The sequence below is a fragment of the Zosterops lateralis genome (genome assembly GCF_965231275.1).
Source record: "Zosterops lateralis genome assembly, chromosome: 6".
In the NCBI taxonomy this organism is placed as follows: domain Eukaryota; kingdom Metazoa; phylum Chordata; class Aves; order Passeriformes; family Zosteropidae; genus Zosterops; species Zosterops lateralis.
Genome location: NC_139761.1, coordinates 37454216 through 37469106, shown reverse-complemented (window position 1 = coordinate 37469106; position 14891 = coordinate 37454216). Strand labels below are relative to the sequence as shown.

At 46.5% G+C, this 14891-nt stretch overlaps 1 protein-coding gene across 2 annotated transcripts in view; it reads left to right on the top strand.

Moving 5' to 3' along the window:
- Positions 1-233: 233 nt before the first annotated feature.
- The window catches only part of TYRO3 (TYRO3 protein tyrosine kinase), a 40727-nt gene continuing 26069 nt past the window's right edge, over positions 234-14891 (top strand). Inside the window, exons 1-5 of one of the 2 annotated variants that reach the window (XM_083864129.1) lie at positions 234-516; positions 3699-3882; positions 5919-6019; positions 10052-10222; positions 12913-12999. In XM_083864129.1, coding sequence (XP_083720255.1) covers positions 429-516; positions 3699-3882; positions 5919-6019; positions 10052-10222; positions 12913-12999 — 631 coding nt within the window. In that variant the 5' untranslated portion in view covers positions 234-428. Of the gene's footprint in view, positions 517-3684; positions 3883-5918; positions 6020-10051; positions 10223-12912; positions 13000-14891 lie in introns of both variants that reach the window. The other variant, XM_083864130.1, reaches the window with a different exon arrangement.

Here is a 14891-nt window from a genome sequence, read left to right as displayed (position 1 = left end):
CGGCGGGCGCGGTGATTCGCCGCTTGGGGGGCGGTGGGCGCCGGGCTGATGCATATTCATGACGTGATGTCAGAGGGGGAGCACAGCGCGCCGTGACCGCCCGAGAGCGCCATTTCCTGAAGGAGGAGGAGGAGGCGGCGGCTGGGCAGGGACAGACGGACGGACGGACGGACGGACGGACCCGCAGAGCGGCGCCGCGGCGGCCGAGCCGGCAGGGGGAGATCGCCCGGCGGCGGCCACCGGACCGGACCCGACCCGACCCGACCCCACCGAGCCGCGCAGCAGGCTCTCCCGAGGCTCGTCCCAGAAGTTTGAGCGTCCCCGAAGCCTCCCGGGCTCGCAGGGCTGCCCCAGCCCCATCGCCGCCTGCACGGGCGGTGCGAGCCCCCCGGCGCCGGGAGCAGGGGGAGGATGGTGGTGCGGGAGCGATGGAGCTGAAGCGGAGCATGGCCATCCCGCGGCTCCTGGTGCTGGGACTCTGCGCTGCGGCACTCCGGGACGCCGCTGCCGTGGCAGGTGAGCGGGGCTGGCGGCCCGGTGTTGGCGGGACGGTGCCCCCCGAGAGCCGGGGTGCGGCGGGAGGGGCTGCGGGGCACGGGTCCCCCGCCGGGCTCCTCCCGCCCCGCCGCCCCTACGAGCAGCCCCCGAGGGTGGCCGGGGAGCCCGGTCCTCCCGGTGCGGGGCCTCGGGCAGCCACAGGTGGGGGTCGGGGCTGGCGCATTTCGCCCCTCCCGCCGCTTTTGTGGGGCCAACGACGTGGCGGTGCCGGCGGGGAGCCCGGGCTGGGCGAGCCTCGCCCGCCTGCCAGTGCAGCGGCGAGTAATCCTCCTCTCCGGGCTTTGCCGAGGCACTGCGCTGCTGTGTGCCGGCGCCGAGGAAAGCCGGGCGCTAACGCATTCCTGAGTGGCTTTGGTTGTTGTGTTTTTTTCCCCTCGTGAACTCGTTTTCCGAAGTTTCACCCCGCAGTCGGCAGGGAAAAGCGGCTTGCTGGAGCGTCTCGGCGCCCCGGCCAACCTCCTCCCGAGTTCAGCGGGAGTTTGGGCTCCGCGCTGTGTGTGGAGCGAGGTGTGTGCGGTGACACGGAGCTCGGGAGGCTGTGCCACAGGCCGGGTCGCTGGATCAGTGTCCTAAGGAGTGTGAGGAGCAAAAAGCCTTTACCCTGGCATGCATGAGCAGACGTCTTCCTCTCTCTCCACTCCCAACATTCTGTTCTAAGGCATTAAAATATTCAGAGGTAGCGAGTTGAAAAAAGAAACAAACAGATGTGTCATGTATTTTGACAACTAGTGTGTTCACTTGCTGTCAATTCAGACAACTGCTTGATAAGAAATTTAATACACTTCTATTTCCTATCTATACGTTTCATAATCTGCAGCTGTTACAGGTAGACTTGGCGGAACCTATTTGGATGAAATTACTTCTTGCACAGTCAAGAATGTTGTCAGATGAGAAATAGTGAGTGGGAGAGTAAAACGAGCAATAGGTGGAAATTAAAATCCCTATTTGCCTCCTATGTGATTCTTCCTGATACCTGCAGGAAGAGATGCTGCAGCCAAAACTGCATTTTTGACCTGTGAAGTTATTAAAAATACCTGATCCGTAATTCTTCATTTTGGTTGAAATTGATGGAGGGATTATACTTGGACAACATGTACAACTCTGACTGAACACTTGTACTGTATGCTAATTTCCTACATCATTGATTTCTCTGCTAACTGAAAACGGTAAAGGCTCTCTAACAATACTTCCTGGCTTAATCTGTGGCTAACTCTTACAGCAGGGCAGTCTGAAGGATGCTGAGTAGTTTGATTTTCCATGCAGGCACCTGTAATAAAAATGTCTGTCAGTTTGTGCGCGTGTAGCAGCCTGACTATATCAGTTTTCTGTAACACAGAGAGAGCTGCTATGAAGCTTTCATGTTGTATTCCAGTACTGTGAGTGGTGAAAAGGGAGGATGCTTTCTGGCATGCACCGGGACGTGTCGTTGGTATTACATTTGACTTAAGTTATGTGAGGTTAGATCACCCTCACCCAAGGTGATCAAATCCTTAGCCCAGCAAAGGAGCTGTAGCAGGTAAACTCAAATGATCAGCATGCCCGTTTTCCAGTGCTCTCCGTGAATTTGGTAAATGAGTAACAGCAGATAGAAAGGCAGAAGACTGAGTGTCGGGAAACGAGCTGGGGAATCTCATTAAGGAAAGGAATAAAGACTTTCTGCCTGTGTTCTGGATTTTCTCCTGGACCACTGGTACTTATCTGGGTACAAGCTGCTGGTGGCAGAGCACTGGCTGGTCCCACAGTACTGGTTCCCCTTCTCCCAGCTGTTAAAACCTCTGCTGCTCCTCTCCTCTGGGAGGTGGTGCCCTCATGGCTGTGGGAGGATGGTGTTTTAGCAATAAGGGAAGTGGCACATCTGAAATCTGGGCTGGATCACCGGTAAGGCTGTAACAGAGTTTGAGAGCAACAGGGCTGCTCACTAAGCAGTGCTTTCTGACTGGCTCTGTGGGCTAGCAAGGCATTCTGTGAGAAGCTCACCAACCAGTGAACTGGGTGAAGTTGTAATGTACTGTGATACGTGGGCAGGCAAGAGTGATGGAGTAACTTTTTTCTGAAGGTTGTGGAGTCCACTGCCAGGGCATAATACTGGACTAGGCTAGACCTGTTCTGGTCTGTCAGTCCTGTGCCACTGCATAGGAAATAGCCACTCTCCCTAACAAAACTAACTTTACATTTATTTTCTACCTTCGTGCTTTCCCACGGTCTCCTTTGATCTTCTGGTTCCTCCTTTATATGCCTGTCTTTCTTAAATGCACTTAGATAGTTGGCTTCCGTGTCTTCTCATGGTAACAAATTCCATACATTCGCTTCTGCTTGAGGGAAACACTCCCTGTCCACCCACATGTGTAGCAGTGCTCGGGGCCAAATTCTGATCACTTCTGTGTCAATATAAACCCGAGCAGCTTCACCAGCTCTGGCCCTGCTGCTTTGGGGTTGCAATGGTGTAGCCCTGGGTGCAGTGTGGTCCTTTGGCTGGACTGAAGGGTCCTCCAGGCGGCTCTTTCAGCACACACCCACATCACGCGACAGAAATATCTGTTCTCTAAAGAGTTCTGCTCCTCAGTGAGGCATGCTGTGGAATAGGCTTTGCTTCCTGGATTTTGCAAACTGTAGAGAAGCTTTCTGTAATGCAGGAGAACAGTGTATGCTGAATAACAAGACATAATTGATTCTTTCTTATATCCAAGTTCTTTACAAATGCATACAATGGAGCAAGCATGATGATTTCTTAGCAGCACAAGAACACTGTAGCTTAAATCCAGCCTGGGGAAAAGAGGGAGGTGTGGTAGCGTGTTGAACAGATGCAGTTGGCACTGCTGGATCATTGACACAGCGAAGCTCCCGGTGTTTCTGTGCGTCTCTGCTTGGGCACTGCTCTGCAGAACATCACGCTGCTGTTACACTAGTTGAAAACATCCCCATGTACACATTGAACCACCACTTTTCTCCAGCAATTGTGCTTTCAGTGCTTGCTTTTGCCTATTGCTTAGCAGACGTAGTAGAGCAGTGCTGAGACTAACACACTCCTCTGCAGTGTGTGCTGGTAGGGTATGTAATTCCAGACCACCAACCTAGAGTAATTTGCTGTACTCCAACCCCCCTTCTTCTGGGGGTGGGGCGGAGTAGTATTTTTTTTTTAGGTATGAAATTTACAGGACCTCCAATCAAATTAAAGGTGTCCCAGGGTCAACCCGTGAAACTAAATTGCAGCCTCGAGGGAATGGAAGATCCCGAGATGTTGTGGATCAAGGACGGAGCAGTGGTGCAAAGCGTAGACCAGGTGTACATTCCAGTAGATGAAGAACACTGGATCGGCTTCCTCAGGTACAACAGATGCAGAGAAGGAAGAGTATCATGGAAACTATTGCACTGTTTTCTGCTGTCAGCTATATCTCTGCAACTGCAGTGCCTTCAGTGGGGCAGAGTCCTTAGGTCTGCAGTTCGCTGTGTGGCAAGGGCATAACTGAGAGCAGAACTGAAGCCGCTGAGTGCTGAGATTTTATCAACTAGAACCGTATTGGTTTTCTGACTACTGTGGGGACAGGTGCTTTGCTAATGCTTGTGATGCTTGAGACGTGACTTCGAGGTGAAAGGATGGTCTTGCTTTGTTTGTTCATCTTGTTCTGCCATGCAACAGTATAAATAGGTTTTCTCTCTCGTACTCATCCTGTTCACTTACCCTCTCTCTTGAGCTGTCAGTCTGCCTAAAGGGTGAGGATTGTTGATTGAAATGAAACTCCCAGGACTACATCCTCTTCCATTCTTTGGGGAGGAGTGTTTGTCCTCTGAACCATCCCTGATTCATTTTGCAACGAATCCTAATTTATTCCTAATAGATTTACACTACGCGATACCAGTCATGCCCTATTCAGAGGCATAAAACCTTGTGCAAAGCAGATCTCTGCCCCTTTATTTCAGCAGAAAAGGGATATCAGCTAGTTCTGGAAGTACTGAGATAAACAAGACCCAAGGTTCTGCTCTGTCTTTTTTTATGCATTAAAAGAGCTTGTGCAGGCAAATGTACCAACACCACGAGAGCTCTGTGACTGACAAAACTGTTGGCTGACTGAGAATCACTCTTCCCTGAGCTCTGGCTTCATCTCCTGTTATGTTTCTTGGATTGACATTGCACAGAGTCTCCAATTTCTCAAAATAAAAGTCTTTGTGTTAAATCTTGTCTGTAAGAAGCATTTTGGTAGGAAAAAACAGCTGTGCACAGTAAAGCTATTGCATAACATGTTGTGGAAACAGTTTGTCTTGAAACTATACTGTTTATTTCCCCTCAGTTCTACTAGAACTCTGTCCTTCACAATTTCATTCTGATCTCCTTTCTTGCCTCTTGTTTTACTCCACTGAGAACTCTCTGCAGCACCAGAGATAAGTTAGGGTGCTAAATCTGGATGTATCTGAATCTTTCTCTCCTTTTTCCTTTCTTCTCCTAAAGAGATCACTTCTGCCATCCACATGTGACTCTCTGCTGTGATCGCTGTGTTTCAGAACATGGGCAGGACAGCTGATGCCATTTGAAGGTCCAGCTCTGAAAATCAGGCTGTAGTGGGTCCATTTTGTGCATTTCGGCAAACAGTCTCCCCTTTCTGTCTTCCTTGCTGGGACGTCCTTCCCTTCTCCGAGGAGGACTGCTAGCGTTAGACAGGTGGGCATCAGCTCTGGGAAGATCCCTGCATGGCGGCATGGCTGCGTGGGGAGCATCAGCACTGGTGCACCGAGGGGCTCTCAGGGTCACACTGTGGCCTTTGGTAGCTTTGGGACCAAATTCTGCCCTTGCTCACCATGCACCAGCATAACCCCTTGAGAGCACAAACTGGGCAGCCCAAGGAGTTTTGCAGAGTGAGCCACTCTTGGGACCAGAATAGCACCGAGCGCAGTTGAGGGGGATCTTTTCTGACCTCTCTGTTCCTGTTTGAGGCTGTTGCCACTCCTGTCACCTGAGGCAAAGCAGTCCAGCTCACTGGAGGTTTGCAGCACAGAGTTTCCTGCTAGCTAAGACGTTATAGGCCGACCTGTCGCACTTGAAGGCTAGCTAGAGTCATGATTCAGGATGGAGATGACCCCTTCCTATCCTCAGAGGACACAGATGACTGTTTTTCTGCGAGGATGTTTTGGAGGAAGACTGTCTGCTCTGCAAGGACTCTCTCCACCCACTTTAGAGAGGAGCCTCCCATCTCTGCTGTTTTGCCATGTGCTTTGTGCTGGCTGGCTGTTGATCTCCTCCCCAGAGCTGGCTGTGTCTCAGTGGGTGTTTTTCCATGCATCTGGTTTGCCAAACACTGGAGGGTCCTTTGGGGCAAAAACATGCTTTATCCACATAAAATATCGATATGGCTTTTGACTTTTTTCAGCTTGAAATCCGTCGAGCGGACAGATTCTGGGAAGTACTGGTGCCAGGTTGAGAACGGGGGGAAGAAGGAAGAATCACAACAAGTGTGGCTCATAGTGGAAGGTAAGGAGGAGTAGTAGTGCTGGTTTCCTTTCAGGGCTGACCCACCAATATGCTCTAGGTCGAAGTGGTGAGAGCAGATTGCTCCAGTGACAGGCTTCTTGGCTCTGAACCATTGCTGCTGACTGCAGGAAAATTGCTACAGAGGAGGAGTAAGAACTAGGAGAACTGCTTCAAAGAGCAGACCTGTCAGGTCATTGCCTTCTGGTTTTATTTTGGCATGTTAGGAAACAAGATCTTTTCATGCAGGCACATTTCTTTCCGGCTTTTAAATCCATTGTTGCAGTCATCTCTAAATAATTCATAGAATGGTGAATAGTTCAGGTTGAGAGGAATCCGTGGGGCTCATCTGGTTCAACCCACTTCTCTAGGCGGGGTCACAGTCTGTTTCTGTGTGCCAGCCAAACAGGTCTTTGTGGGCAAGGTAAAGTTTTAACCCAGTTGTGAGTTTTGTGAGAAGCGCTGTACATCAGCACTTCATAACTGTGACTGCTCCATGTGGCACTTTCCTTTCCAGGATTGTCTGATAAGAGTAGCTTCTACATGGCTGCCCAAAAGTCACCCAAGGCAGTGTGGATCTTACTGTCTCTACTTTCATTTCCCTCGAGCCATGATTCTGTTAGATCCTCAGAAGCTAGTAATCATAGGATGGCTTAATATTTGGTGAAGAAGTTGACAGGAACAGTGCATTTGCAGCAAGAACTAGTTTTTTGGATGTATTTGGTAACATTTTGGGCCAGAGCTGAATTGACAGTCCTAAGCAGGAGGCAGCAGGGAGGGCGTTGTGGGAGGTGACGTGGTCTGGGTGTTTTACATCAGTCAGAGCACGGAAACATTCATACCAGCTCTCACAAGAAGAGTAACACATTCTGCTTTCCTTAAATCCCAGGCTTTTGTCACCTAAATTTTCAGGTGTCGTTTTAACTGGAAAATGTTGTTTACGGCTTAAAACACTCTCTTGTGCAGAGTTTCTATTTCTATCCAATTACCATGGCCTGCTCCAGAGGTGGCTGCCTTTTCATGGTGGGTGCATTAGGAGTGATTGGGTAGCTCAGCGTGCTAAGCTGTCTGAAAAAAACATGCTGTCCTTCAGGACTGCATGGACAAAAAGTATCAAAGTCACAAAAAACCAACTGCAGTGAGGTAAGGTGGAGTGTGTTGAGAATGAAGGCCAAAGCTTACAGCGGAAGTGAAAAAAATGGAGCCATTTTCCTCTATAAGAAAATCACATATGGGAGAAGGTAGTTAAACTTGAACTGGGCATGTAGTCATGTGTAAAGGGAGTTGGTGGATAAAATTAAAAATTAACAAGTAGTGATAAGAGGTGGAGTTTAAAAAATGTGTCAGCTCTTAGCATAAGAAAACACCTGGGAATGCAAAAGCCTATCAGACCCACCTTTGCTGTTACCTCTGTGTATTTCTTCCCTGGACCTGCCAGCTTTGGGTAGCAGTGGTTGCTCTATTGATATCAACTGTCCTCTGACTGAGAGAGGATCTTTACTCTGGTGATTTGAAGTCTTCAGTAGGTGCTGACACGCTTCAAGTGTGGCACACAAACAAATGTGGACTATTGGTAATCTACCTTAAAGTGAGCTTGACTGGATTTCTATGCAATATAATATCTGCTTAGTTGTCTGTATCTGCCAGATTTTCTAGCAATGGCATTTGAACTGTCTTTGTAATAAAAATATTTGATCTTATGAAACACCTTTAAGAACTTACAAAACCAAAACTGTTTTGAACCTATTTCCTGGTTTAGAAACTACTCTCTGGCCTTACTGAGAACATGATACTGTTTGATGCCTGGAGAAGTGATCTCGGAGTGTTTAACACTGTGGAGTGTTAAAAAAATGGATTGTGTTTCTTACAGAACTTTCCATCTGAAATTACACCTCTGACTAAGTGGCTGTTCCTGGGGCTGCTAGCCCCCATTGTGCCTACATTCAGAGACCAAGCCTCCCCTGTGTGGACACATTTCCCTGAATCAACACTGTCTCGAAACTGAGCTGTACATAAAAATCAGCTTTAAAGGTTGGATGCTGGCTTGGAAGGGGGAATATGTGGCATCATTTCCTTGTTTTACCGCTGATTTTCTGACTGCTGGCTGCTCAGTTGCCTCCACTGGGCATCTGTGAAAGGGATGTGCTGACACTCACCTCTTGTACCAGGAACTGGGAGGCTAAATGTGTCATAGGCAGCGAGCTGTCCAGGTAACATACGGACTGGGGCAGTGCGAGTTCCTCAGCTGGATGAGTCAGCTGCACTCCCTCAACTATGAAAGTTTTTAATTGTGGTCTTGTCTGCTCTGTTTAGCTGCTCCCAAAGTGAGAAAACCTGCTGAGCTGGGCAGGATCTTCCTGAAAGTTTACCTTGGGTGTCATGACAAATGGACAGGAGGCAGGGATCCTGCTCACAGGTAGAGAAATGATGGTTATTTTCCCTTCTTATCTGCCTTGGAGAAGGAGGGCAAAGCAGGCAGAGGTCGCAACTGGTATCTCAAAAGCTTACTCATTTTATTGTTTATGTATGAATGCAGTAAAAAATGCAGTAAAATTTGTCAGCAAAAACAAGCAGTATGCCATGACAGTGGATATACCTGTCCTGAACATTAGCCTAGCACAGATAGGCACTGTCATTCCTCAAGAGACTTGGCTTTAGACCTGTTTTAGTCTGTTCATTTACTTACTTCTCTAAGAGAAAGAGGCAAGGAAGGCACAAAGGAACTGCTGCCTGAAAGACACAGTCTTTCACAGTGACGACAGTCAGTGAAAGACTGAGGAAAGCACTTTTGGCTGTAGCTTGGGGGAAATGTCAAGTGTTAGGCCTCTAAATTCCTATTTAGGCACCTGTGTTAATTGCCTGCTGGTGAAGGTGCTTGGGCCTGTCATTTTTGGCCAGGGACAGACAGTGTAATTTCAGCATGTGAATGCACAATGTTGTCAGTTCCTCTGTTTCTGTGAGGCAACATAGCAGCAGCTTCCAGACCATTCTTTTTCCAGCTGAGGATACCTGATTTTGGTTGGGGTAACTGCTGTTGGTAGCAGCAGTATTTGACACACAAAGGTTTCTGTATAGAAGGGAACTGAACATTTCTCTGGGCCTTCAGCTCTTCCACCAATCACCAGAGGTACATACTGGCTGTCCTGCATGGTCAGCACTGCTGCTGATGGCTGGTGAAATTTGTGCTGCTGGTTTGGAGCACTGAAACCACGAGAGTTTTGGCATTGCCCATAAGAGGAACCACATCTCTTGATGTGTTGAATTACACTCAGCTATTGCCACTTAGAGCTGACCTAAGGTAGGTAGCACTGCAGCTGCATTTTGCTCCCCGTGGGCCTAATCCGAGACCTGTTGTACCAACCAGGAATTTTTCGTGGTGGGGAACAGATAATTACCCAAAGAGCCATGTCTGTGGACAGCCCTCAGCTCTGAAACAGATTACCTCTGACTCCAAGACAGGCTGGTTGTCGTGGTGTCAGAGTGTGCTGGAAGGCATCTCCATTCAATTAAGCTCCAGAGGGAGCATTGTAAATGCTCCCAGTCTCTCACCGCGGGGATTATTTTCTCATTCATGGGTTTGTTAAAGCTGGTAGTTGGACACTTTCTCAAGCTTCAGTTTCTAATGCATGGCAAGAAGCATCTGCAGCTGGATTAGCTGTCTTTTAAAGTGGTATCTGCCACCACTAAAGTTATTGACTGTTGCCTCTTTAAACTCCAGTCTCTCCAGCTGAAAAATTGAGAAAACACTACCACTAAAAGCTGTTTGGTAGGGGAGTCTTGAATTGAAAGTGGTTTTTCAAAGGCACTGTGGGAAGCAAGCAGTCTTTCTCTCTGACTTCTAATAGCAGTATTTAGGCATTTGTGCCCTGAGGTGATCCAGCATATCTGACCTTTGGTTTTTGTGAAGGCCTCAGAGGGCATTGGATTCAGCCTAGCAGCAGGACAGATGGATGTCCAGTGTTGGGCACTGGTACTAATGGAAATAAACAAGAGGCAGTTGCTCCAGTTATTGTCACTTGTGTTTTGCTTTTCCAGGTGTGCCCTACTTTACTGTGGAACCTGAGGATGTGTCCGTGTCCCCTAATGCCCCATTTCATATGGCCTGTGCTGCTGTTGGTCCCCCTGAACCAGTGACAATTGTCTGGTGGATGGGAGACTCTAGAGTGGGGCTTCCAGACGTGTCCCCCTCCATCCTAAATGTGTCAGGTAAGGCTGCTGCCACTGCAGGGGATCACTTTGAGCATCAGAAGAGGAGAAGAGCTCTCTTCTGATCATGCCCTGTACATTGGATAGCCACGTAGTGTGGGAATGGTGTTTGACTCTACATTAAGGGTTGAGTAGTCATCATCACTTAAAAGATTATCTCAAGGGGTGATGGTTGCTCACTGTTTTCTGCTGGCTTGAGGCACACAGGCTCTTGAAGAGTTTGGGTGTGACTGGCATTCTTGTTAAAGATGCTGTTGAACAGATGATGCATTGGGTGCCTCTTGTTCCACCTTGGGGAGGGCGTTCATGGTTATATGAAGTGACTCTGTTGGTGCCATTTCTCTTGGAACTCTCCAAGCATTCACATGTAGCAGATGCCATCCCTTCCTTCTGTGCATAGCTCTGTCACACACTGCTTTCCCCTCTCTTGCCCACCCCCATCTCTATTCTTGCAGGCTTGCTGGATGCTCTTCCATTAAAATCTGACTGCCTCGTGTAATTGTTTGACACTTCAAGAGTGAGTGTATCAGTGCTCAAATGGGCTGGTTGATAACCCTTCAAGACCAAGGTTTGCCCCAGAGCAGATCTTTCCCCAGCAGGGTCAGCAGAAAAGCTCAGGAGCCAGTAGGTGTTAGGGCCTCTCTTCAGACCACTTTCAGAAAGGGTGACAAATCTCTACCAGGAACTGACTGCAGCTATTCTTGCAGTTACCTCTTAAAAGTAACTTTATTCTAGTTGGTTGTCCAACAGCCTTGTGTTATGTTTTCTCTTTGCTGCTGTTTTATTATTCTCAGCAGCCCTGACCCAAAGTTGAACTAGTTGAACTAAAAAAGTTGAACTTTTATTTAGAAATAAAAGGTTTTACAACTAAGAGTCTTCTCTAGGGCCTTTTAATCAGTGTTAATACAGTTACACACAGGATGAATTTTTATATGTCTTTGGCCATCCTTTGAGCTATCCAATCCCATACAGGTTTTCCATTGAACCTTATTTATTCACAAATCAAATAATGATATGTGATTTGAAATGGTTTTACTCATCTGTTCCCTCTCTTATGCACCCACCTATGCTGTTCTAAGTTGGAAATGAAAACTGCTCCCTTATGAAATAATCTACCTGTTGAAATGGAAACTGAAAAGATGGATAGTCAAGAGGGGAAAGACAATAAAAAAAAAATAGTCACCGTTCCTCCACTAAACTCATCCCATGGTGCCTCACAAAATACCTGTTGTTGGGGGGCAGTGGCTTGGAGGCCTGAAAAAGGACATCTAGTCCTAGTGATTCTCCAAATTGCTATTTTACATATTGAGTGTCATCAGCACCTTTATTTGCTTCCAGCATTCTTTGGGATGTTCCTTAGGCACAACCGCTTTCAGTGCACTTTGGGGTGTCCCTTGGGCGTATCTTGTCTTTCCAGCTGAGAATATGTAGCAGGACACAACCTGCATGGTTGGATTACCAAAACATGTCAAGAAAGGCAGGTGTTAAGAAAACAAGCATTGCTGGCTGAGGAAAGTATCATTCTCTGAAGAAAATAGTAACAAAGTACTTGGCTAGAAAGCAGGCATTTAGAAGGTTCGGCAATATTGTATTTGGAAAGCAGTGCTGGCATGGCGCTAGAGAACATGCAGTTCCTGGTTTGTGGTGTATTTTGTAATTTCCTCAGGGCAGGGCTGTGTTAGGCTCTGTCTTGGGATAGGCCTACCACATCAGGTGCTACTCAGCTTTGCTGCCTGGCCATCAGCCTGCTGGCAGCATCTTCCTCTGCTTCACAGGGACAAGAATAGCACTCCCTCCTCTCTTCCGTTTCACCTTCTTTGCAGAGCTGTAAGTCTCAGGCTTGGGAGACAAGTCAAAGGTCAGAGACACTGTGCAAGCTACTCTGTGCAGCTCTGAAATGTTTCTCCTTCCTAGAGTGACTCACTTTGGGCATACAATCTTTAACTTTTCTTAGATAGAGCCTAGATAAGGCAACTGAGGGCCAAGTCACGTGGCAATAGCTGCTGGACACCGTTCTCCAGGCAGCCTTGCAAATCTACCTCAATTCTGATTCATTTGCTGTATCTATATGGGTCCTGGAACAACCAGACGTCAGTATGATGCTGTGGGATGGATGGATGCTCACAGAAGACATTCTTACTGGAAAGTGTTTCAGTGCTGATGCAGTAGCATTTAACTTCCATTTCCTTTATGTGTCTTCAATAGTCTGATGCAAGGTGAGGGACAGGTGGGGATTGACTAGAAATAGGCAGCATCTGATTAAACGTTTTCCTGAGCTTATAGCCCAGTTAGAAGATGAATGTTGCTCAGGTGTAGGCTGAGGCCCGAAGCACTGAGCTTTGTGTGAGCTCACAGTTCAGCACAATCCTTGTTCCAAAGATGCTCACCAGAATGAGAGAAACAGACATCTGCTACCTGAGCACTATGAACTGCTGTCCTGACAGATTCTTCCTTCCTTTTCAGTGCTGACACTTCCATGAAAGCTTTTCTACATTGCTAAACTCCCTCCATTAAAAATGTGTTTTGCACATTAGTTACATTGAAATCTGCATGCCTTTGGCCCCAGCTTACCCCTCCAACTGCCTGTGCGACTTGAGCTGGATGTCACAAATAATTGAAATTCTGCTGAAGGTTGAAGCTGAATTACATAGCTGTTTGTGTTTCCTTTCCTTTTCTTGGCTGATCTCCAGGTATTAATCAAAGCACAGTTTTCTCCTGCGAAGCTCACAACATAAAGGGATTGTCTTCATCTCGGACTGCCACTGTTCAAATTAAAGGTGAGAAACTGGGTGCAAGAGACTGGGCAAGGGCCTTGGATTTGCTCTCTGGGGAAGAAAAGTAGGGCTCCTTAATGCAAGGAGTTGCCTCAAAGCTGCCAGCACTGCTTGGAGCTCTCAGCAGTCAAAACAATGCTTTGTGTTCTAACAGCAGTTCCCACTTCCTGTGCAGGGTTGTATCCCAGGCTGTTGAAAATAATCCACATCTGATTTAGGAGTGGAAATGTGATGTCAAATGACAACTTTTCCTTGAAAAGGAGAGTGCTGAGGCAATTGAGTTGTTTATGAGAGATGAAGCTGATGTAAGTTTGTAGCAGGGAAATCTTTCCCTCTTGGGAATAGAATGGTCTTGTTAGAGCTAAAGAGGCCATTATTTCTCCTTGCTTTTATTAGCATCACATTAGATGCTGAAAAAATGTCAAGGAAGGTGATCACCAGTGGCTAGTGAGGTCTGCTCATCTACACTGGGTTTATGAATTCTATTTTTTAAATTCTTTGCTCTTTAAAAGCTCATTGAAAACATATAATTCCTAGCCTGTGCATGACCAGTTGCCATTTGAAAGTCTCAAGGCTGATGTGACATTTCCTCTATTCCTCAAGGTAATTGAAACAGGGATAATCAGAGTGATCAGCTCTTCCCCTCTTCTTCATGTTGAGATGCTTCTGCATTTGAATTTTTAGTCATGATTTAATGCACTTTTAATTACATGATCATCAGTTCCAGGGGAGACATGGCACAAAAATCATTTGTTCTGAGTGGTAGCTTGTTGCTCAGTACAAATACAAGCAATCCTTTATGTTTGTATCAGTGTCAGAACTCACAGTTGTAGTAGCTAGTGTTCATTAAAGGACAGATTGAAATCCAGCTGTAATCTACTGCTCTTGGAGTGTGTTTTTATTTAGGACATTGTGGTTACTGCTATGCCAAGAATGCAGTATGTTGGACTAGTAAGATTTATAACTTAATTTAAATCCACTTGGAGTTGTTGCCTTAAAGACTTGTCTAAACAAGGGAGTTACTTATTGTAGAATATATCTTCTCTGGATATTCTGTCCTGGGATAGAATTTAATTCACAAAGCTATTACACTTAAAAAATCTTCTCAAGCCATAATTTGAAAAAAATGTTTAGCATAAATAAGCTTTTAAAGATTTTAATGTTAATACAGATTATTATTTTTTTAACCATTAATAAGATGAAGGGGTAAAGACCTTAGAATAATCTCATTTCCCAGAAATTGTGTTTTGCTGAAAAGTGTTCCTCGGCGATCATCAGCTAATGAATCCACACAGCCTATTTAGGAGGGACGTATTGCCTTTGCACACTTGTGTCACACACACATGTTCTAGAGATGAGAAAGAGCAAGCTTAAGTCACTCAATTAACATTTAACATTGCACCAGTATGTGGCATGTCCTAGAAACAAAAATTCAGATTTTGAATAGCAAGTCCAGTGCTGTAGTCATAAAAGTTAAAGATATGTCTAAAACAGTAGTTATAAATTCACCTATGTGATGCGACTTTTGTAAATAGAAAAACTTTGACAATCTAGTATAGCCCTGTTAAAATTAAAGCAAAGCTCCTACACAGGAGAAGAAGGGCAGGCCCAAATAATGTTTATTTAGTTCTTGATCCTATGAATATGCAGAATTCAGTGAAGTTACTCCTGGGAGTAGTTGCCTGCACATGCATGTTGAGGGCCTTCCTCTCTTACACAAACCCATCTGCTAATGAGGACTCTTAAATCTTTCTACAATTTATTAAACAATTAGTTTCTTCTGTGTTTCCAGAGGCAAATATTTTTTCTAGGACGTTGACAAACCGTTAACATTTCTTCCTATTTGCTCCTGTTGTTCATTATCTATTCTCTGTAGTGCCCACAATGTGCTGGGT